The following is a 23816-nucleotide window of genomic DNA, read 5'->3' on the forward strand; positions in this document are numbered from 1 at the left end:
TGGGGCCACTTTACGGCGTTGTTCCCGCAATAATCTCAAGGTCGTAGACGCCGCGATATTTTGGACTTGTCAAAAAAACATTTTTTGGAATGAATTCTCAAATTCTTGCTGTCATCGCTCCAAAACTTGGCATTCATTCGCAATCAGTGTTGAGGTTAGGAATTCTTATCCTTTTACACTTCATTCCTAGAAAACAACTGCAAATAACTAATAGATTTCAACTGAATTGAAAAATTAATTCGAAACTTTTTCAATTTTACTGTTTCCAGTCTCTGGGGCGCTCTACTGGTCTATAAATCTACTGTTGGCCCAGGCTGAATGATATTTTAAGGCGAGGGTTATTTTCGTATTTCATGTATATTTTCTAATTCTAGGAAAACTGAAGAATTATCCAGACTGGCTAAGACTCAACATTCAACATCAAATAGTCTGACCATTAATGAAACTTGCCGGGTTGTTATGTTCCTCGACTTGGCTTCTTCAGCATGCGCCCAACCAATTGACAAGGTAGTTAACATCCAAATCTTCGAATTTAAGTCGAATGTCTGCATCCTTTGAATGTGATTTTTATTTCAGAAATTCAAAAATTTCAAATCTTTTAGACTTTAGCTATTAAAATGTCTGGAGTCAGTAAAAAAGTGTACAACATGTCTTACAAGACTGTGGAATCATTGCTCGGATTGCAAAAACAAGTTTCAGTTCGGGATTTATGTGTTCAATTTGGTTGTACAGACGCCGTAGATTGGGCAAAACAAGTCTTACAAAGGTAACTTATAATAAGTGTAGGCTTATAATCTGTATTGATGGCTGGGGATAGGTACATTTTAGTGCACTGAGTCTAGTGTAAATTTTTTCTTCAATTGATCCAGATTTATTCATTACTTTCTATCTACTGGTAGTTATGGCTTAGAATTGTCGGACAAAGGCCAGGAAGATATTGATCTATCGAGACCTTTGTTTCAAGGAGCAGCAGTTGTAGCAAGTTGTCGGTAAGTCTACATTAAGGTTGGAACGTGGCTAGAATTGTGTGGAATAAATTTCAATGTCTGAAACTAGGTTGCAAGGTGGAAGTTATCTATTAAGAAATTGTATATTGACAGGAAACTCAAGATTAAGATTGATCGTTCAAAGCTTATTGATCACATCGGGACGAAGAAATCTATCATGGATAAATTGATCACTGAAATGGAAAGACATGCAACATTAATAGGTTATACATTGATACAGTGGAACTCATATAATCCACACCAAAATGATAAATAGATGAAAAAAATATTGTATTTCCAGAAACAAAGAACAAAGACAAGCAACGAAAGAGGGGCAAAAATTTCATCGAAGACTTGGAAAATAAAATTCATGGTAGCACTCTACCAATTATCGTTGTTGTTTTTGCAAAAATATATATTATTATGATCCTTTTGAAAATTCACTCAATTTGCTAATTGAATTAGTTCATGTGTTGTAGAAGAGGAAGTGGCTTCCAAAGTGAAGAAAGTTGAAACCAATGACGATGAAGCTGGCGAGAATGCAACAGATTTCCAGGCTTGGAAAGAAAAGATTCTTGGTCAGTCTGCAACTGGTTGATTGTAATGCTGTGATTAATGTGATGCAAGATTTATTAACTTGGTTCGGAAATTTGAAAAAAATAGTCCATGTATTGAGCTTGATAAATCGTTCATAAAGTTTGTATTTATGTATAGATTTGTATGTATTTTGTATATGAAAGGCTTAAATAAAGGTATAGCCATTCGGATGAACCTGTCTGGATAATATTCTAAACTATTTTGACTGGTTAACCCTAACCCTAATTTGGACTGCAATCCTGACCTGTTCATCAGTACTGGTTATTACTTCTGTGAATTAGAATTCATCCAACCAACGAGTCAACTGTATAGTTTTTGTCCCTGTTGCGCCATCACTCAACCCGATATTTTCCTCGTAGTCAACTTGATTCCCAATTTCTCGAGAACCGGTACAATCACTCGGTCCACAGACAAAAGATAGAAAGCGATAACAAGAACTGATTCTTGGATTAAATTTTCAATCATATATATTATTTATTGATGAACAATACTTTTGAATGAATATACTAATATACTTGAATATACTAAGATCATTATACATATAATATCATATATTATATCAAATAGAGTTTTCTAGCAATTGATCAAACATATACCGGTATACTATTTATGTATATTCATATATCATTTGGAAAATGCATTCGTAATTGTCATTGATTATAGTTGATTAACATTTCCTCGTGTGTGACACCACTGGGCATAATTATTTTCCTAAAAAATAAACAACCAGTTTTCCACATACAACTAAATATTGTGTACATTAAAAAATGTATATTACTTATATAATCATTCATATTCTTATATAATATTTTATGTACATGGTATAGAAACAAACTGAGTATAGAAGAAAAGCCCAGCTAACTCGGCATTTATCAAATCCAAAAATCAGAGAACCGTTTTTGGCCAAGCGAAGTATAAAAATAATATTGGTTCCAATACCAGATTTGGTCAGAACAAATCGTGACAAAATTACTTGGTCCCATCACAACTTCGATGCGGTCTCTGAAGTTCTGAGTTACACTAGGTTTTGCTATGGTGTGTTCATCAACTATCAGACAAATTGAATAATTTCATTCAGTTAATCACGCAAAAAGTCGTTCGGAAGTAACGGCACTAACTGATTATAGTTCGCAATACATAATTATGGTATGGAATACATCATATATCAACATAAACATAAACTTTAAAATACAACAGCAATTTTTAGCAATCAATATATATGCTTGTATATTATTCATCTATATTGAGAATTACGTTATATAATGATATACATTTAGTTAGAAACATTTCATCCATCTGTAAGCACCATCTTGGTTTTCATTTTCCTATGAAATAACTATAACATATCGTATATCTATATACAATAGTCTATAATTTCTATTCATATTCATAATAAATATATACAATTTCTATACATTCGTACAATGTTATCAATATACATAGACCTTTTAATATATTTATTCATAAGCGTTTTTTTTCATTATATATTATCTCTATTCTTTCTTTTTGAAATTTGCAAACTAGAAAAAAACTCCCAATGCCAACTTTCATCGTCGTAGCACCATCTGAAGAATCGAGTGAACATAGTCCTCGAAATAGTAGAAAAAACCTATGAAAAATAGATTGTTTTCTACACAAAAAGAAAAGATGTAATTGATATAAATTGAAATCTCCATAAAATAACTTCTCTTTTGAATGAATGATTCTTAAAATTTGTTTCTCTACAAGAGTAAGAAGAGTTGAATGACCTACCGGTACACAAAGCTTCCAGTGAATTCGAGATATGGTTACAAAATATATATCGTAATTATTTACTGTTTCATTTCATATAGTAGAAATCCCAGTTAGAATCACATACGTAGGTCAGCATTTTAGTTCTAAACCTGATTTACATCATGAGATCGGAAGGATGAATGAGAAGCAATGTAATAATGAAGTAGGTTTACACAAAAAGAGATCATTTGTATTCATGATTGAAACGCACTTCATAGAAAATAAGCTCGAGATCTTTCTACCGACATTCAACGTGAACCAGCAGCACAAGCATTGAAAGATTTCACTAAACCCGATCACACAATACAGTCCAATGCAAAATTGTGACTTCAACTAGCCACAATTTATCATCAGTGCCATAACTTTGAAGAAACTGGGCCTATGGTTAGCAACACGAAAATCAATGAACAACAATATATGGACCATTCAGACCATTCATCTTATAGTATTTGGCCTCTTCTATTTGACCAGATTGACTTCAAAATCCCTGATGATTTTATTTACGCCAGCTTATAGTAGGCCAAACACACTAAAAAATAAAATTGGCCTTGATGCAAGATATGCCTTCAGTTTTTGATTGTTGTAATCTGACAACTTGCATAGGCTTAGTTTTCATGAAATAGCTTACATAAGATAGGTCATCTGCACAACCATATAGTACAACCATAATACGATGTGCGTACACAAGGTAGGACCTTAAAAAATGCACTATTTTTGCATACGTACTTTATGAACGGTCAATTTACCAAAATGTTGACGGTGAAATAACAGGAATATCATAACATTCATCGACTTGAACTTGGCACTCGTACAACTAACTATCATTTCAGCACATACATTTCATATCACTTTTTTTTGAACTAGATAAATTGAGTGACAAGCCTGAACTTACTACATTAATCAACAAATTACCGTTCGGATAATATACAGCGGTGAGCAAGCAGACGGAGGGCGAATTGGGTAACAAACTTGAGTGAGAAGAGATCGGGGAAAAAATGGCCTGTCATTCATCAAAGACGTATGCCATCGTGTGTGAGGGGGTAAAAAGCAGTGTTGAATAGAGTGAACATTAAACTACTGTAACAATTCAAGCAAAAGCAGACTTAACAAGGACGCAATGAACTTCAGCCAGAGAATTATAATATTCTGAGAGAATTTACCAGCGATTACTTCAACAAGCCTTATGGTACACAGGGGCATCAAAATTGGAACTGGTGTACGCTGGCATATAAAATTTTCCTCATTCTCAAAACATTGTGAATTAAAACAGCTTTAACAATTTCTCGACTAATTTTCCTGATGAAGTATAGCATACGCTAGTAGCGAAAGCTCGTATTTTCAATGAAATCAACCTAAAAAGTACTGTCTTCATATTCAACAATTTCTTACAGCAATGTTAGATTAGCTATAGGTCCATGATAGGTTTATCATATTGTTATCAACATACGCACATGTACATGAAAATTTTAGATACATGATAATTGATTTATAGACATGCGGCAATATTGAATAGTTCAAACATCGCAAGTATCTCCATCATCCCCATCATCTAATAACACACAATCCGCCACGGGAATCTTCACTTGTTCATCAGATTCTACTTCTATATCAATCGGTTTATTGTTGTTTTCAGTAACATCTGCGGATCCTGCATCATTTTGTAGGTCAAATTCAGCACCTGCTGAATTAACATCGGATGAACTACTGTTGTCATCATCGTCATCATCGTCGTCGGATGTTTCTTTTTTCTGTTCGGTATCTTGTGAAACTTCCTCAGGAATTTCTTTCACAGCGGATGGTTCCTCAGTAGATTCGGTAGGGATATTTGTTTCAACGCTAACAGCCACTACAGGCAATGAAGGAGTTATATTGGTGAGGGAATTGGATGATTTCATAGAATCGCTTCCATCTGCTGAAAAAAGATGACAATATATCAAAATATGAATGTCAATATTAAAGTTATTTTAAGATTTATCACTAACCAAAATGAGGTCGCAGTGAAGCTTAAAAATGAAGGAGCAATGGAAATGGGTTTTTTGACTACATACGTTTTGACCAGATTTTCACATGATCAGACTCGGTGTAGAATGTATAAATTAAAGTGATTTCATATTCCATGCTATAGCAATATCTATTCCCAGTGTGTTTAGCTACTGAGAGAGTTTTCATGCTATGTATGAGTTTTGACAATGGATCTATTCCAGGTTGAACTAATAGTATTCTAAAATCTTCGAATGCAAGCACTAAACTGACTTAAAGAAGTAAAACATGGTGGATAGTGAAGTAAAACATCCTCGAAATAGTAAACCCAATAATACCAAGAAACGTAACTGATAAATTGACTACACCGCGTATCAAATAAAAAAAGAAATCTTAAAATTGTTATACCCATTTCTACCGGATTCATACATCATCAAAATATTGATGAAAATCTTTCTAAACGTAACAGAAATGTATACAGAAAAAAACATGATATAAACGATGCAATACTGAATTATCATTGGCTGGTAAACATATAAAATGACGGTATACTTACTGATATCTATAGGAGTCATTCCTCGTGGTAGAGACTGTGACTTGTTCGTATTCTCAGTGTCAGAATCTGTGCCACTCAATCGTCGTAAGCTATCGATGCGGTTCTTAACCGACAGACGATTTTCGTCTTTCTCGAGACTAGAATCCTTTCTGTTCTCGGCAGGACTCGATTCGCTACTCGAAGGTCGAGACTCTTTAGTCGCTATCGTCCTCAAGTCTTTGCTCAGCGTTGAATCTCTGCTGGCCGGTTGCGGAGTTGATTCTCGACTAGATTCCCGGCTAGCTATTACAGGACTCGATTCTTTACTCAGACGAGAACCTAAACAAAGTAATATCACATGGTACTGGTATTTCTTACATCAATACGTAATTTGTAATTGAAACACACAACTTTTTCAGAGCACATACCAGGCGGTGGTGGTTTCCTAGGTTTTGCCGATGCTATCGGTGGTTTCGGACGCGATGGAGGAGCTGGTTTAGCTACAGGATGAATCGAGAAATATGTTAAAATAATTACGATAACAACTGAATCAATTGTCTCGGCGTTCTGAAAGATCAGCTACATACTGGATGGTGGCGGTGCTGGCCCAGGTTTTTTCTCCGATGCTGAAAAAGCTCTTGACGCTCGCGGTGGCGCCTGTGGACTTTTATCCGGTCGCGGGGGAGGTGGTTTGTGTTTTTGGTCTGCTTTGTCGCCCTGAAATTGACAATACCATGTGGTCCTCGCCTGCGAAAAGAAATGCTTTCATGCAGCAAATGCTGGCGTTCTCTCTCTTGAAACGAATGACACAGTTACTAACAGAAAGTGTAAGATATACAAAGAAAAGTAAAGAACAGATTCTTATCAGAACATTTAGCTAGCAAACAGATTTAGATTGACAGTTGTGAAGAAAGTTATGCTCAGACAAATTAAGCGTACAGTGTTATTTAAGAAGAGTTAAATAGGAAAATGAAATATACAATAATACAGTTGTCTCGTACAAGAGATGGAAAGCAGTTCTTTACGGGTGAGTTTTACACAAGAAACTGAATATTCATGAAACAAAACCTGTTTTTCATAAATTACTTTGTGACAATTACAACAAACAAAACATAAAACATAGTGCAAAGATATAAGAGACAACTTAGGGATACATTATTCATTAGTAATTAACCGAAAAGAAGATATGTTAAAACAAAGATCTACTAACATTTGTTAACAATTCAGATATATTTTCCTTAGGCACTTACCTCAGAAGCCATTCCGGTTTGCTTCAGTTTCATTTCAGCAAAAATTCCAGAATTGACACCAAAGCCAATTTTAGGAATACTTGCAGGCTGCCTCTTTACAACTGGTTCTTCTACTGTCACTTCTGACTGCACTTCAACTATAATGAAAGGGAAATGATATTCATTTGATATTCAACAGCGCAGCTTTCATCACTCAGAAGGAAAAGAAGCACTGCCATTTACCTTTTTCTTCAGTGTCAGGTTTCTCTTCAGGCTTTGTCTCTTCAGGTTCAGCCTTTGTTTCATTTTTTTTCTTGAAAAATTTCATCTTTCCAAATCCAAAGCCACTCCTAGAATTCACAATACACATTTTCGATAAAATGATGTAGTGTTTCACCCCATTGTACCGGAAGTGAGAGCAATATCGATGTACATACTTGCTTTCAGATTTTTCTTTTGATTTGTCATCAGATTTTTCTGTGTCCTCCTTACGGTTGGTCAAATTATTCAAGAAACTCGGCTTTTTCGTTGATGTTTTCGGTCTGAAAAACATATAAATTCAAGTACCAATGCTAAGAGTCCGAAACAAAACACTCATTAAGCAGAAAAAAAAAGAAATCTCATTCTCGTAAATTTATCCTTAACCAACTATAAGTTTCTTTGCATCATCATTTATATTCAAGATATTTAGGTTGATAACACAGTTACAATATGGAATGAATTTCTTTTCCAATATTTTAGCCATTATACTGAGAATAAGTCAATTACTTTTTACTTAAGTTTTAGAAATCAAGGATAGGTACTAAATGTGCCCGGCTACTGATGTCATTCATTGATCCTGGTGATTCAAAATTTTCAACACGCTAGCCAACACAAATGAGGGTATTACGGTAATCAAAATTTCCCTCTAACCAAAACAATAAACCTTACAGAGCTCTCGTACACAATGATTAGATACATATTTTTATAATAATACTTACTTGTTTGAGGGTGGAGGTGGGCGTTTTACAGCGGGCGTTACAGTTGGGACATTCACTGGTTCAGAAGAAGTTTCGAAGAAAGCATTGACACCTTCACTCAGGGTAAATGGCGAATCAGTCTCATTAGAATCATTGTTATTGGTAGGCTCTCGAGATGCTGCCGGTTTCGATGGCAAGTGCGTACGTGGCCGTCGAGGGCGGCTCTTCTGTAAGTGTTGTAATTTCTGTTCGCCAGCAGCAGGCAATGGACTTAGATCACCAAATACTTCTGCATCTGTAAATAGCAAAATTGTTAGGTATAACATACATAGATATTTTTTCATAATAGTATAAGCGAATAATACGGTGAACGCTAATTTCATACAGGTTCATCTCATTCTAACATTCAATCTAACATTCTAAAGATATTTTGTAGCTCGTTTAACCTATTAGCCCTCAAACCGCCCGCATCTGCCCTGCCTATTACTCCTCAAGCCGGCCCTATCTACCCTTTCATCTGCTGCACAAAAACAGTTACAGTAGGATTCAAACCCATTAGCTTAGGATAAACAAGACATCTAAGATGTCGAAATTCCGTATAGAAATCAATATCTTCCTATTTGAAATTCATGGTTATTTGAAATATCACAGATCCGAGCGCTCTCTTATATCCCAGTAAGGCCCACCTCATCAAATCTTATACCATATATGAAAGTTTGTTGACAACAAAATAACACAAACTTGTAATACATGAAAATCAAAATGAAAATGGAGCTTTTTTTGTATCGTGATAAATGTGGATTTTCCGCTGAATTTTCTGAGGAGTAATAGACACTACTGACCGGGTGGTGAAATTCCTGAGTGCTAATGGGCTAAAGTTTTCAAGTTTCGAACTGATACCCGAAGCATTCTTTTCATTCATCCAAACATGTTCATACAAACACATATACATACATACATACCATTTGTCGTTTTAATTTTGGGTTTATTAGTAGGTGGACTTAAAACAACCGCTTTTACTTCTGGAGCCTTGACGAACAATGATGGTCCAGGAGCATCAATTGATGCACTATGTCCTACAAATCATAGATACAACACAAAAACTGTGACAAACTTCTACAACAAAATACCATCGCAATGAAGCCCTAACTTTGTGAGAGCACATGCAACCACTATTGCAGAAATTGCATCTCGAATACAAAAAATGTTGAACTACCGGTAGTATGAATAATGATTACACTGTTTGTGCTTAACTTTAACCAAATATTTCTAAAATCACTATCAGTACGTAAATTAGAAAAACCGTCTATTGGTAAATTTTCAGCAATGAAATGACAAAACAACATGAACATAAATTGATAATAGGCATGCAAGTACGAAAAGCTAACATTAATGCATATATCAAAACACCAAAACACTTTCTTTCACCTGTAGAATTTTTTTCTTCGATTTCATGCTCTGATTTTTCATATAAACTTGTTTCCATGCAGTCTAAACAGATTTATATTACAGGTAAGTAAAACAGCATTTCAAAGATGGCTTTATTCAATAGAAAATTCTTGGTTAGGTAGTAAAAAGACATTATTGAAGATTGTTACTATCTCATGCGTTTAGTTGTAGTCACGTCAAAAGGTTAACGAGTAAGATCCTAAACTAAGGTCAGTTACAAGATGAGTTTTTAAAAGCATAGGAAATATAACTGGTAGGTTTTTCTATTGTTAATAGCTGAATCTATCGTGGAATATGTTCTCACCTATGACTGACTGAGGTCGAACTTTGGAGATTTTGATGCTCCGTCTCTTCTGTCCACAACACTGCTGTAAGTAAACATTACATCATGATTACGCGATTAACCCTGCTTAATCTTGAAGATGGTTTGGCACTAATAGCATTCATCGAGTTTATTGTTCATGATTATGAGTTAGCATATGATACGCATATGTTTACATGATGAACAGAATATATGATATAAATGCTATGAATATTGATTTTAGAGTTCATTACTTCATCCTCAAGTTCGTCTTTATTTATGATGAATACATTGTTGTCTGCCTCCGCATTTCTCAGATTTACTTGGCTACTACTTATTTTAGCATTCAGATGATCCTTCTGGAAAAAGCCAAGTACACTTAAATAATCAGTGGTGATGATCAAATTACAATGTAATCTCATCACAACGAACTTCAAGGGACCAGAAAATATGCGCGTTATAACCAACAGTTCGTTACATCCAGTATGAAATCAACCAAATTGTCTCATTAGGGACATAATTTCATATTTGATATATCCGATGAATCGCTGTATCAGAGTTAGTTATACCGAGGTTCCACTGTAGTTCAGATTTAGTTCAAATTGATACAAACTTAGTCTATATGTATAACATACCAATTCTCTATGATTGGTTGTCAATGATTCCAACACAGCATCCATTATTCTGTTCGACAAATATTCACTCAATGCTAAGTTCACCTCACTGAAACGAACACATTGACATATTTCCCTAAGTCGCGATTTTAAGTTGGCTTTCAATATGGAAGAAAAAATACATACCACATTTTATTCATCAAATCAGTACCAACTTGCTCAACTAACAAATCATGCACAAGGTTTGGTTGCAGTTTGATTTTCTCAGCACAAGCGTTTAGGATTTCCTCTTTGAATGCCTAAAATCAGGTATAGTTGAAAAACCCAATATCCAATAGAGTATAACCTTATGCAAAATATTCTGTAAATGAGACCATTAATGTATTTTCTATGAGACTGATAAGTATGGAGACATATATACCTCATCTTCCATTATGGCTGGACATTGCTCTTCAACTGACCGAAGCATCTCTTCAAGATTATTCTGTAATTAAACAAAATTATTCCCAAAAATGTCCTCAAATATTCAGTGATATGATGGTATCAAGTAAGGAATTGAGTAGGACACCTTTAACTGTGTCGACAACAGATCTTGAATTTCAATTCCTATATTATCTAGTTTCTGGTCAACAACATTTCCTTTGCCTTCAGACTCTTGGGATACTTTCTGTAAACTGAGTAGAACCTGCATAACAAGATAAAATATGCAAGTTTTTTTTTTCATGAGAAAAATTGAATTCCGATGATATTTCATGGTCTAGGCAACCTACTTGTCTGGCACTATCGGCATCTTTCAAAAATTTCTGGGCTGTTTCAATCTGTGAGCCCGTGCTTTCGCTACAATCATTTCCCAATGCGTTGATAGTGTCTTGTAGCTGTACAACCAACCTATCCACCATCTATGGGTATTCATAAGACAAGCCGCATAAATATAAACCTCGTAATAATGGTTAATCATGGAGTGTAGGAAAAGTGAAATGCAGATCAAACCTGTTGAGCGGAATTGACGAGGAAGCCTTGATGCAGACGGAATGATTTATCACTGTTGAACTTGCGAGGACTGTGATTCCTGTGCAGCAAAGCTTCGATGTGTTCAAGGACTGCGAGTGTTTTTTCGGAGTTGTTTTTTAGAGCATTTGCCGCATCGTATACAGGCGTAGGCATGTAGCGTAGTGTATAATTACTGCAAGGTGATTAATTGATTACTGCATCGATCCGGTCAAACGAAGCCAAGACAGTACAGTACAGGGATAACAGGGAACATTCAGTAAGATATATATCATATAAAGTATAGACAATCCCGCACTAATAGAATGAGAAAGATGAAGTCCAAAAAGTTTCCTTAAAGATACTAATTTTTTGATTTGACTCATTTTTTCATCTTCAGGAATTTTCGCACTTAATCTTTCTCATTATATCAGTGTGGGATTCTCTATATATTGTCGCAACACAATTCAAACATGGTGTATTACCAATGGTTGAATATCATATAGAATTCATTGGATATGTATATATATATATATATATATATATATATATATTGAAGTACTAACAAACCTTTCTAACGCATTGGCCACGTCTTTAAATCCTTGGTGAGTAGTAAGATTGCGATCCCACAGAACTGTCTCCAGTTTGTGATTAATGACGAGCGCTTTGGCCAACATTCGTGCACCGACATCTCCCATATAGTTACCACTACGAATATATGATCACGTAAAATATAAGTCCCACAATCACATAGCCAATAGGTGATAATATCGAAACGTTGAAATTTATTTTAAAATCTGAATTTTCCGTTCTCCACAAAAAACCATTATCATTTCTTGACTTATTGCGAAGTTTTACCTTGTCATATGATCAAGTTTCTTGTAAGATAGAAAAACAGGCTTTAATTATGTAAGAACATATACACTTTACTAAAAAATGTCCAACCTTATGTCAAGCTTCAGCAGACTTGTGTTACTACCGATAGCATTGATGATAATGGCTGTATCCATCTTCAGCTTAGAATCGGCTAGCGACAATGAGGTAATTGGCTAAAAAAAGTTTAAAGTGTGTTCAGTTTTTTCCCAGCAACGCTTTAAATATCGACACTAAATAAGCAATGCTATTGACAATGTTGATCTTGAGTAATTAAAGTAACTTACGCAGCAGTCATCTTGAATAAGATGCATCACAGCATCCAATACCTGAGCAACGTTTCTAAAAAAACGAAAATTATTATAAAAAGTTAGCTTGCATAAGATAGATAGAGATCCATATAACTCAACCAAAAAATGGCAAAATATTCAACTCATATATCTGTTTACATTCACGAATAAAAATCCAGAGTTTACCAAAAAAAATCATTTAATAGGTACAAGCATTTGATACATCATAAACAAGTAATGATATATCGAAGTTCATTTTATAAATAGACTGGTAAATTGATATATTAGTGGAAAGTTAGGAGTTAATTCATTCATAATCCTTATACGTCTTCTAAATGATAGAATTATCTATAAATAATGTTTAGATCTTTCTTATTTCAGAATACAAATTGCATGCTCTCACAGTAACTACCATGCATTTAACTGACACGGCTCTAAATCAGTACCGTAGACAAATCTCGAGAACGCGAGCACTTTTTATAAGTGTCATCAAACTATCCTAATTTGAAAATTTCTAGTTGTTTTCATCGAATGATATCGTATTTCTTGCATAAAATTTATGAAGTCTTGTCAATTTCAACCATGCTAACAAAGATCTAGAATGAAATACCCGCGTAAACTGAGTGGATAGATTCGGAAACGCTTTTTGTGAGTTTCAATGTAATTAAAGTCGAAGTCATTGTTGTATAACGTTGCCCGGCAGCTAAACAGAATAGAGAATAATAATACATGCTATTAGTTTGGTATGTTTCGAGTTTTTTTTCTTTTTTTTAATAAGTTTGATATTTCGTGAACGAGGGGACCTGGAAGCATGTTTCATCACAGCAGAATCATCACTCTACATTATTGAACATTGCAGCAATTTTTGCATATCGCATGCAGGATACAGTGAGCCACACTCGGTCAATCGATTAGTTCAATGTTCTTCATGTGCAGATTCTTTAAAAACTTGGATCTGGAAGTCCTTTCATCTTTTTCAACCTGAACCCAATTCAATTCTTTTGTCACACTTTGTTTAGACTAAATTCTTTATTTCACCGGAAAGAGAAAGGCACAAATATCGGTGCCCAATGAAACTGAGCATGCGTCATGTCATTCGAATATCCAACAGTATACCAAGGCAGGTACATGCGATTCTGGCACATGCCTTACTTTCTTTGTTGATGTAAGCCTTTATTGAAAGAGTCTGCAGGAAGCCAAAACATCAATCTGTGGATCAGACAATAAATCAATCACACTTTTTTGCACCATTGTGTTTTGCTATCTCGTATCTAGCACATCAAGGGACTCCCCAAGTCTTGTATGTTACACAAAATCATGACTAGAATTTCATTTCATGCAGCCGACGCAAATGTCTCTTGGTCTATATAGTGATACTGAATATGACACGTATAATGATGAATACTTCAACACGATAGCCAACTCCTCAATAAAAGATATTCTTTGTTGATGCGGTATTACCAAAAATTGCATTCCTTATCATTCTCTGTTGCACTCAACACAGTTCTTTAGACTTGAATTTACAGTCTTTTCTAAACTCTATATTAAGGCACTGAAACTCAAATTTCACTATAAATCAGTGAATATCAGTCTGAATATTGATATGCTTTTTACATTGTAGACAACTGCTTCCATGTGAAATGAATGCCTGATAAACCATAAATAACTGCATAAGGTATGTAGTTTGTAATGAATCATGCATATAAGAAAGAGGAAGTATTTGTATTCAGAAAGCAGACCGCATTGGTGGTATGTTTACCTTGGGGATTTAGACGAACTGCTGCTAATAGATGAGCTGCTTTTCCTCGGCCTAAGTTTCGATACAATCTCACAATGAATTTTGATTACGATGTTTTTTCAGTTACTTATGATATAAACAAACATATCTTCCAGTAATTACCAGTTCAGTTTAGACAACTAGATGATAAAGGGCTAGACGCAATCATTACTTAGTTCAAGAATTCAGCAGAACCGTTTCAGAATAAAATTCAAATGCCGATTACAAAGTACAAGAACCCATTAAAACCAAACCTATAATCCACCACCATGACTGAAAGCCACACTATTAGGCAGCTGTAATAATTCATCATTATTCACAGAAGAGGGAACAATTTTTATCTCTTACTTTGACTTCGTAGTGACAAAATTCTTGCCGATGCTCAATTCTCTGAGGTTCTTGTTTTCGGTGACCCGATTCAAAATAGGGATCATATCAATATCAAGTCCTGCCAAAGACAAAATAAGTAAGACAATAATACATGAGCTAGAATTTTCATCACATTAAGTGAATCATGAAAGTGAATCACAAAAATACAAAATTACCGTTGTCACTGATATCTAAGCGGGAAACACATGTCAGATTAGCGATGGAGTTTTCAAGAATTAGCGCTCCCGCTGTTCGAAAATCATTAGTGCTGATATCTAATGTCATGTCTTCGATCTGCAGATTACTTGTTAGACCGTTCAGTAATCCCCTGAAAATTGAAAGATAATCATCAAGGAATCGATGAAACAGTCTGATATTTTATTCAAGATGTATGCAAATGATTGAGGAGATAAATGTACCGTAATGCTTCCGGAGGGAGCTTATTATTGGACAGATTTAGATATTGCAGAGACATTGCCGTAGAAAAGAACTGCTTCCATGTTACTGGTACAGTGATCTCTTTCGACTTGGCTCTACTGGTGAAGACGTTGCCACCTAGATTCAAATGGCTTAAGTTTTGAGTACATCCACGCAACAAAGCACCACAAACCTAAGACAAAGAACACGTCATTACAAGCAAAAAGAGACTATAGAGAAGACTTCATACCCGATTTGTTGATTCTTGTTATAAAGAAGAAAAGATTTTCCAATGTACAAAAGATGTCATTCTAAACCATACATTCATAAATCTAACTGCACGATTATCATTTGAATGAAATACAATGCAGACACCTTATAATCAATTCTTACCATATCGAGTGGACATTCTGTTTCAGACAAATCTATATGTCTCAGCGTATTTGGTTTTGCAAGAAAATTGCACAGACTCTGAAAGAACAACCATGATTACCTAGTACATGTTATACCTACATCAACAGATTTTTAGATTATGTGCCAGTTAAAATTGATGATAGATTTTATACATACGGTAAGCTCTTCCATCTTTAATGAGTTTCCTGACAAATCTAGTTTAGTCAAAGTGCTTGCAACGTACTTATTCATCGCCAATGAATCAGCTAATCGGTTAATTCCTTTAGCGGTTAATCCACAGCGAGCAAAGTTAATGGATACAAGTCCTTTAGTTAGTTTACTGAGTGGATTGGTCAAGTGAATGATGCCTGTGTGAAAAAAAATATTTCTCTTTAGTTAAGTTCATGATTTCTAACGTTTGAGATTCAACGAAAATTTGCCACTTCTCACACTATATACCTCTATCCTCAATATTGTTATCAGAGAAATCAATAGTATGGAGTGGAGTCTCGGAATTTGACAGCAAAGCCATGGACAACTTATGGACAAACTCCCTGCAAAGAAAATTTCAGTAAATATCACCATGTACAGTAACAACTTTTCATACAGGACGACTACCAGCATCTACCAGTATGTATACATACCATTTCAAGCCAACTCCGGCTAAATGTAACTCCTCCAATACTGTATTGCTCTTCATGACTTTGTTAACTTCATTCATGGCTGCCAAGTTCTAGAAAAATAAATACATTTTTTCATAATTTTTCAAATTTGTACCCAGTATCTACTATTTTCATTATCTTTTTGTACCTTTCAGTTTTTTATTAAAATGTACTGATCAAAGTAGAATGAGGTAAGACCACAAAGACAATTAACTCTCCTTATAACCATTACAATCGTCTTTTTGGTTTTACCTAAGAGTTACATGAAGAGAATTGAAAGATATAGAAAGTACTTAGAAATCTATGACAAACAATATTACTCACAAGTTTGGTATTAGTTGCATTGAATTTGGTGAACCATTTATTAAAACGCAAAGCAGCTATAACTGGAACAAGTTCTCTGAAAAATATTGCTTTGTTGAGAATTCAATCAAGTAAAAACCAGCAATAAAGGGTTTCTGCAAATTGGTTTCAGTTATCATATATGCTTTAAATTTCTTTATCATTGTAGGCTTGTAGAAAAGATGAACAAACGTAGCCTACAAATGTTGAATACCTTCACTATTAATATATGCACTATTGAATAAATCATCATGAGGAAGCAACAGCATTTCAGGCCAAAAATGACAGCCATCCTATGTTCAATCAACCTAATTTTTCCTAAACCCTCAGAGAATATATATACAAATGAAAGATCAAGATAATTGATTGAAGCGTCTTACAAATTTCCAATGAACTTCCAAAAAGTGCAGAAGTGCTGATTTTGATGAACGACAATGGCCATCTTGATTCCAATCTAGCCAATTTTTCAGCTGTAGATGAGGTATACAAAAAGCAAATATCAAGATCGTATATCAAAGCATATCGAACACTTCCCAAGAAAACTAGATTCTGTCTATAGATAGATGGCCATATGAAAAGTGAACGCAAGCAATTGTCAACTGGGACTAATTTTTCCTGCTAAAAAAGTTTCGTCTGAATCTCTTTCATCAGATATGTAATTTCAGATAAATACACCAGGAAGGAAAGACCTCAGTATAGTAGATAATGGATGCATTAAGTGACATAGTAGTTACTTTTACATGAAATAGGTAATTACCCCAATCAGCATGCAAACAAAATTTATGAATTTTTCTAAATTTTCCATTTCCAATGGTATGATTACAATGAAGGCAAATTAGATCTGAACTTGATCTTACTTGACACAAGAGAGCCAAGCTTGGCAAACATACGATCGGGTGAAGAACAGGAATTTAGCATAAAATCGAGCAATTATTCATTATTACCTCGGGTCTAAATGATCGAAGTCACCGACGCAGAATTCCTTGTTTCCCTGAGACAAATATATCGTGTCTACATCCTAAGAAAACAAAGAATCAATAAATAGAATTAGTATAAACGGTAGCGATTTTAACATTGATCGGAAAATATCGTTAAAACCTACCCAAGCTACTTCATCTCGGTACGGTAAACAGTGTTTATCACACATTGCACTATACATTTGCGAATAGTTATCACATGGACCTGGATCTCGGGCTTCTATATCTTTGATCATTGTGTGCATTGTTTTTATCCGATCGGGAGGACTAACGTCAATTGTCTTGATCAGCTTACTGCAATAAAAAGCGCAATAGCCGTTGATGCTATTGATGTGCTTGAAAGTATAGAATTACTTGACAAACTGAAATTATCAACTCATTATCGACCAACAAACAACTTGATAGGTCTAAATTAATAATCAATTGTCACAATAATCAATTGGCATTAAAGTAGGAATATTTGCTTTTCACGCAAACTTACTTCAACGGGGTTGAAATGAAGACATTTTTCAATGATGTACAAATGTGCGCTATCATATGATCAAATTCATCTGTATCTTCATCAACCAACGAATGAAACAAATATGTTTTGCCTTCAGCCATTAGAAGTAACTGAAATCGAAGTAATTAAAACACTGTATACACCATTTCTGTTAATCTATACGAACTTTCGTACTTTATGCATTGATGCCCTTTCTATAAACTTAACTAAGTTATACTCATTCAATCTTGAAACTAATTTGTATTGATTGATTCATTACTTCATCAATACCCAGTAATTACTATTTACCTGACCACATGTTTTGCTCTCAATTGAATCAATGCTCAGATAATTGAAACTGTGCTCCATCTACAATAGAAATCAGATTGCTAATGCTTTCAAATTGATTTTCCATAATTGTACACTTTCTCAGACCATAAAATCTAAAGTAACGTAAATGTATTTTTCAGATGAAAATCTTTTTGTAATATTAAATAGGAAGGCCTTATTGAATAAGTACAGCGTTCTCGATGAAAACTTCATAATTCATTATACATCTTACATTCCTTTAGAAACAGCCACAGTTCATTGAAGTTTGAGGAAGTAGTTTATAGTTTTTAAAAAAACCCTTCAGTATTGGGTATGACTCAGTGTACACAAGCAGTAATATAATGCAGGTATAGACTCAGTTTACCCAAGCGCAGTTATATAATGCAGTATAATACACTAACAATCTAAATCTAGTTTTTTTATACTTGAGCATAACATTGCAAATACAGTTGGTATGTTTGTTTGCTTCATGTTATTTACTGCACAGTACAGGGGCGGATCCATAGGGGTGTCTTTGACAGGAGCAATGAAATGAAGCAGCATACTGTAAAGAAGGGCAAGTTTCCATACACAGCGAGCACCTAGTCAAAAGTAGGGTCCAGGTAATTTTGAAATTTCGATGTGTTTTATAAAACGCAACTCAGGCACTGCAGTGACATTCAAGACAAATCTTAAAGAAAAATATCCCAGAATAAAATTGCCGTTCTCCAAAAAGGGTACAGGAAAATCTGCGCTCCTGTGCTCCCATCAGGATATCCACCCCTCTTTTCCCCCATGGATACTCAATCAGTAAGAGCTATCATTACTTACCCTACACGGTAACTTGGCTGTGAAGACAAACACACGGTACTGCGAAAATGCCTAAAATATCATTAAAATAAAATACAAGTGTAAAGGACGAATACAAAATTTTGGAGAACCGGAATGAATCTGGTAAGAAGTACCCGAAACATGTTTCCTCCAAGCATCAGGATTGATAAGAGAATGGTAAGAGCATTCACTTGGATACCAGCCAGGGGCCAGTTGCTCGAATAAGTTGTAAGATAACCAGTGGATATTAAATAAGATAGTTACAATTAACGACGTGCAATGAACTTTTTTAGGCCTAATTGTCACTATGTCAACTATCTACTTAACTGGTAAGCCTTAACCAACTTCTGTGGCCTACTTTTATGCCTGGGCATACAACATTCAAATTCAGTAATACTTACCAAAACCTTTTTATCTGGTTTCTCTTTTTCTTTGATGGCATCTTGATGAACCAGTCGTCTGATTGTTAGTCTTGTTTTCTTATCAACGACATCACGTATACTCTCTGAAAAAATGAAATTAAAATGTACGATACTGGCCCATAGTAGAGACCTGACCAGTCAGTGAATGAAACGGTATCGAGACGAGGGATCAGTTGGATCGTTGGTGTGGCTTTAATTTAAAAGGACAACTAAAAATTGACATGATGGATGGAAGAACTGATGCTCTAAAACACCTATACAAAAAATTTGACACTCAGGTTTATGATAAATACCTGAAATATCCCTAGGTACATTATTCAGATCCGATGCCATCGTGAAATTTATGCGTAACAGAGTACATTAGAGGCTTAAAAATTACTATCCACGACACACACGGGTGGGGAAAACAATCCTCCCGTCAAAATCTTCAGACCTAAATCACGGTTAACGGACTTATAGAACCTGAGAGTGTTGAGCTCGATCCTCGCTTTCCAGGGTTTGTTCGACATGCCTTCGTCTCCGGTGCGGCCGCGCCGACCCGAAACGACGTCGCGGTTCGTTGGTTACTACACGTGGACATGCGGCCGGGTGGTTTTTTTTCAGTACATTTTGCATTTCGCCACATCTAAGGCGCCTAATGGCGCCATGGAACTAACTCAAGTGCTTTTGGATGGAGTGCGTGCAAGCAAGTGCCCGGTCGGCGGGCGGATTCGAACGAAGGCCTTTAGGATCCGCCTCAGTGCGTAAATCATCAAATAAAAAACAAAAATGTTTTAAGTCCCCCTTCAAGATGTTTTGTGCTTTAATCTGATTACTCTTATCAACATTTTATAGTCCCGGTCATTTTTGAAATTTGTGTAATTTTCAATCTTATGCCTCATTTTAGCAAGTGACAAAAGCGGATAAAATTCATCAAATTTGTCAATCCTTTATTATTCTTTTCTGCAGTCCATCCGAGTCCATTCCATTTGTGGAAAATACCATAAGTGTGAAAATACTCGATAAAAAAAAAGATTTGTATCTTTTCCCTCTTTCCCATTTTTTAAACGCCGCCCAATCGAAATGAATTATTTGCATTTTACCCCTCTTACGCCATTTCAAAACGCGCCATCCATCGAAAGAAATTATTATTATTTTTCCCATAGCCCTCCAACTTTTTCTTGAAAAAATTCGTACTCAAGCCTAATGAGGACACACGACCTTAACCGGGTTTTGCATCGCGACGCCGGAGAAAGATCGCCATAAAATGTACCCGTCACCTCCGGGTTGTGTTCTCTGATTTGGTTACTGTCAGTTGCTGATACTTAAATGTATTCTGACAATCATTGAACATTGTTGGGTAGAATCAAAATTGATACATTTTTACTTTTCATTGGAAATACGAATTTGGATTATTAGATCTATGGACGAAATTAACTTAAATAGGGATTCGAACCTAGCTTCTCGAATGCGCATGCTTGGAGGCGTAATCTGTATACTGTGAAATAACCTGTACCACCCACGTCAATAACCTCTTCGGCTCGGTGCGATCAAAAAAGTTTCAAAATGATTTCAGCAGCTGAAATTGCAGAGAAGTTTGCGCAAATCGGCACTCAATTCGCCGAGTATTACTACCGATGTTTAGATGCAGGTCCGCGGGAGAATATTTATACGCTTTACTTTGTGAGTAGATTTGTATTTGTTAACTTTATCGCGCTAAAAATGTTTGGATGGGTAGTCTGTGCATTTTCGTTTGACTATACTCGAAATCATTTACATGTAGTAGATTATTTAATTGTTAATTAATCATTATCAGTGCCATTATTTTTTCTCCCTTCTCATTTGTTTGTAATGTTAGTCCTTTGAATTGTAACCTGGTAAGCAGGTAATAAATGCCAAAACGAGGGGTGACTCCGTGTTTTGGGGGTTTAGCATTGTGTTTCCATGCCTACATACCAAACTTCAGTTGGTAGGCATGGAGACATTTTGTTGAGCTTTCAAGTCGTGGAGTCTCTTTTCTCTCATGGACCCCTTTCGGTGGGGACTTATTGGCTATCCTCGGTGCAGTTTCGGATGGATTGGGTGGTGATGTTTGGGGTCGGCTGCTTGTCCTTCCTGGTCCCATTGGGACCTTTATCGGGTGTGTGCTGCCGGGGGTGGGCGGTCGGGCCGCCAGGAGTGCTCTCGGGTCGCGTTGAAATAGACATTAGATTATATGCATTGTAGATTGTGTTTTCAAGTGATTGGTGTTCTTTGTAAAATAGCTCCAATTTTTCTCTCTCCCTATATGTTATGTTATCATTTGTCAGTGTCTCTTTGTATTAATATTTTATTGTCGTGTTGAATTGAATTGAATTCGTCCAGGACCAGGATATTTGGCGCGTTATTTTTATAAATCGTATTTATTTCAGCCCGATGCGCTGCTAACATATGAAGATAAGAAAGTAAAAGGACATGAAGGTATTCATCTTACTTTTAAGGTAAGGAAAAACCATGAAAACTTAATTTTGGTACTGGTTTGACCTACTCTCATTCTAAAGAGTTCTTTTAGTAAAAAAACCAACATTTTTCTATTTTCAGTCTTTAGGATTTAATCAGATAGCTCATAAAACTACCACTGTAGATTGTCACCCATTACCTGATGGTATTTTGATTGTATGTAATGGACAACTCCAGGTAAGGAATGAAATAATGAGCTGTTAGATTGCTACCTTTGCCCAAAAAACTACTGATATTCGCCAATGTACGGATCTTGCTATATCAACGCCCATTACAGGTTCTGGTTTTCATTATCTAGGAACAAAAAGGCCAGTTTTAACTCATTTAAATGGGATACCGGCAACGCTACAGTGGCAAGCAAGAATTCAGCGATAATCCACGATTGCTAGTGGCACTGGGTTACTCCTTCTCAATTCCTTTATACATTTCCAATTACGTAAACCATATCTTTTCGATGACTTGTTTTATAATTTTCGTATTTTGGAAGCCAAAAAATCAAGTTCAAATTTCATTGTAAATGAACTTTTTTTTGCGCCATCTGTTGAGTGCCATTTTCTCATTAGACCATGATTTTTCGACTGGTTGAACAAATAATCCTAGGGCTTGGGATATATTGGATCAGATTGACCAGTTCGACAAGTCATTATTCATAATGCTGCCATATGTCACGATATAAGGAGTCTACTTGAGAGTAGTAGTTCTTATTCCTGCCATCCGTGTAGACTCCGGTAGTAAGGGGTAGATTTATCAAATCTTTATGATTGATGTAATTTCCTCTCTTTTTCTAGGCCGATGCAGAACATCCGATGCCGTTTTGTCAAACATTCATTATTAGACAACATCCAACAGCGAATTGGCTCGTAGCTCACGACATATTTCGACTAGGAGTTCACAACTTTGCGCCATCATAGACATCTACCATTCACGATAAAATGGATGAACAATTATAGAACACGATTGAATTTACTAACCTTCATTAATGTTGTTGCCGGGATAATGAGTTCACTTACGACAAACAAACATTGCATGTGGTGAAAGTGTTGCAACGTCATACAGAATATCATCATTTTATGAAGAGAATTAGAAAACATTTATCAATCTTTTATCTAGTTCTTCAAGCAGCTGCTCTGTTGATGTTATTTTTTCAGTAGCGATGATAGATGTGGTTTCTTGATCCCATTTACTGTTGACGGTGAATCATAATTTTGTATTCTCTTGAAAAATTACCATTTACATGTCGATGGAAAGTTTCTATCCAACACTGGCAGTTAATTCATTGTCCTCTTGGAGGTTTGTCTTTCTGATGTTATGTTCGTGGGTTTTTTTTGTGATCAGAAATTTTGCTTTAGCGGTAAGATGAATTTTCTGAAGTGCATTGATCCATAAATTGTGATATAACGAGAGCATAGGAATTGAATAATGTGTTTCTAAAGTTTTGATAAATGCCTTGGTATGTTGATATTGTGAATCCTCTTTTCCTGATTTCCCAAGCTAATAATTGATTATCAAAAGTCAATAAATATTGCATTAATGCTTTTTATGCGAGTTTTATGAGTTCTTTGATATAAACGTGGGCTTGCTCAGCAGGCCCCGGCTGACGCAAAAAAGTTGTTGACCCCAGTATCATAGGTACTATGTTTAAAAAAAAATTTGAAATTTTTATAGAGAGCCTAGGATACTAGGGTATCGAGGATACTGTGGATATTTGGACTGAAATTGGTTCACCGGTTAGCGTACGGTATCCAGAGTTTATCATGACCGTATTGTGGCGCCACCATTGGTTGA

The 23816-nt window shown here is 35.5% G+C and overlaps 3 protein-coding genes across 9 annotated transcripts; 2 read left to right on the top strand and 1 right to left on the bottom strand.

Moving 5' to 3' along the window:
- Positions 1-26: 26 nt before the first annotated feature.
- LOC141902493 (origin recognition complex subunit 6-like) lies at positions 27-1826 on the top strand. The gene is made up of 7 exons (XM_074790251.1): positions 27-154; positions 375-507; positions 603-766; positions 900-989; positions 1101-1210; positions 1288-1359; positions 1466-1826. The coding sequence occupies exons 1-7, from the start codon at positions 90-92 to the stop codon at positions 1582-1584; spliced, it is 753 nt and encodes a 250-aa protein (XP_074646352.1). The 5' UTR covers positions 27-89; the 3' UTR covers positions 1585-1826.
- A 218-nt stretch (positions 1827-2044) lies between these two features.
- LOC141901125 (F-actin-uncapping protein LRRC16A-like) lies at positions 2045-19979 on the bottom strand. 7 transcript variants are annotated; one of them, XM_074788214.1, is made up of 37 exons: positions 19847-19979; positions 19533-19636; positions 19132-19182; positions 18301-18360; positions 17992-18122; positions 17636-17804; positions 17478-17551; positions 16516-16591; positions 16174-16262; positions 15989-16083; positions 15707-15897; positions 15530-15607; positions 15139-15329; positions 14896-15047; positions 14699-14798; positions 13726-13782; positions 12571-12625; positions 12356-12459; positions 11981-12118; positions 11414-11606; positions 11194-11322; positions 10992-11108; positions 10845-10907; positions 10610-10722; positions 10445-10532; positions 10064-10168; positions 9813-9873; positions 9488-9550; positions 9022-9135; positions 8081-8354; positions 7538-7642; positions 7344-7450; positions 7122-7258; positions 6459-6618; positions 6300-6371; positions 5893-6210; positions 2045-5268 (listed from the first exon to the last, which is right to left on the bottom strand). In XM_074788214.1, the coding sequence occupies exons 1-37, from the start codon at positions 19884-19886 to the stop codon at positions 4871-4873; spliced, it is 4572 nt and encodes a 1523-aa protein (XP_074644315.1). In that variant the 5' UTR covers positions 19887-19979; the 3' UTR covers positions 2045-4870. The 7 variants fall into 7 exon arrangements, with proteins under 7 accessions (XP_074644315.1, XP_074644317.1, XP_074644316.1 ...); XM_074788216.1 differs by having other exon boundaries at positions 6459-6588; positions 9813-9876; XM_074788215.1 differs by having other exon boundaries at positions 2045-5265; positions 9813-9876.
- Positions 19980-21070: 1091 nt separating this feature from the next.
- On the top strand, positions 21071-23542 carry LOC141902442 (putative nuclear transport factor 2). Its single transcript, XM_074790160.1, has 4 exons — positions 21071-21215; positions 21944-22012; positions 22113-22208; positions 22820-23542. The coding sequence occupies exons 1-4, from the start codon at positions 21099-21101 to the stop codon at positions 22940-22942; spliced, it is 405 nt and encodes a 134-aa protein (XP_074646261.1). The 5' UTR covers positions 21071-21098; the 3' UTR covers positions 22943-23542.
- The last annotated feature ends 274 nt before the right edge of the window (positions 23543-23816 follow it).

The sequence above is a fragment of the Tubulanus polymorphus genome, chromosome 3 (assembly GCF_964204645.1).
Source record: "Tubulanus polymorphus chromosome 3, tnTubPoly1.2, whole genome shotgun sequence".
In the NCBI taxonomy this organism is placed as follows: domain Eukaryota; kingdom Metazoa; phylum Nemertea; class Palaeonemertea; order Tubulaniformes; family Tubulanidae; genus Tubulanus; species Tubulanus polymorphus.

What these genes read in the sequence shown, in the direction of transcription:
- LOC141902442 (XM_074790160.1), top strand. Translation starts at nt 21,099, where the DNA reads ATGATTTCAGCAGCTGAAATTGCAGAGAAGTTTGCGCAAATCGGCACT. An exon ending in GTATTCATCTTACTTTTAAG is followed by an intron (nt 22,013 to 22,112) that starts GTAAGGAAAAAC and finishes TTCTATTTTCAG; the next exon opens with TCTTTAGGATTTAATCAGAT. An exon ending in TATGTAATGGACAACTCCAG is followed by an intron (nt 22,209 to 22,819) that starts GTAAGGAATGAA and finishes CTCTTTTTCTAG; the next exon opens with GCCGATGCAGAACATCCGAT.
- LOC141902493 (XM_074790251.1), top strand. Translation starts at nt 90, where the DNA reads ATGAATTCTCAAATTCTTGCTGTCATCGCTCCAAAACTTGGCATTCAT. An exon ending in GCGCCCAACCAATTGACAAG is followed by an intron (nt 508 to 602) that starts GTAGTTAACATC and finishes CAAATCTTTTAG; the next exon opens with ACTTTAGCTATTAAAATGTC. An exon ending in CTTGGAAAATAAAATTCATG is followed by an intron (nt 1,360 to 1,465) that starts GTAGCACTCTAC and finishes CATGTGTTGTAG; the next exon opens with AAGAGGAAGTGGCTTCCAAA.
- LOC141901125 (XM_074788213.1), bottom strand. Translation starts at nt 19,886, where the DNA reads ATGGCATCGGATCTGAATAATGTACCTAGGGATATTTCAG. An exon ending in GATTTGATGAATAAAATGTG is followed by an intron (nt 10,533 to 10,609) that starts GTATGTATTTTT and finishes TGTTCGTTTCAG; the next exon opens with TGAGGTGAACTTAGCATTGA. An exon ending in CAAAATTAAAACGACAAATG is followed by an intron (nt 8,355 to 9,021) that starts GTATGTATGTAT and finishes TGCTATTTACAG; the next exon opens with ATGCAGAAGTATTTGGTGAT.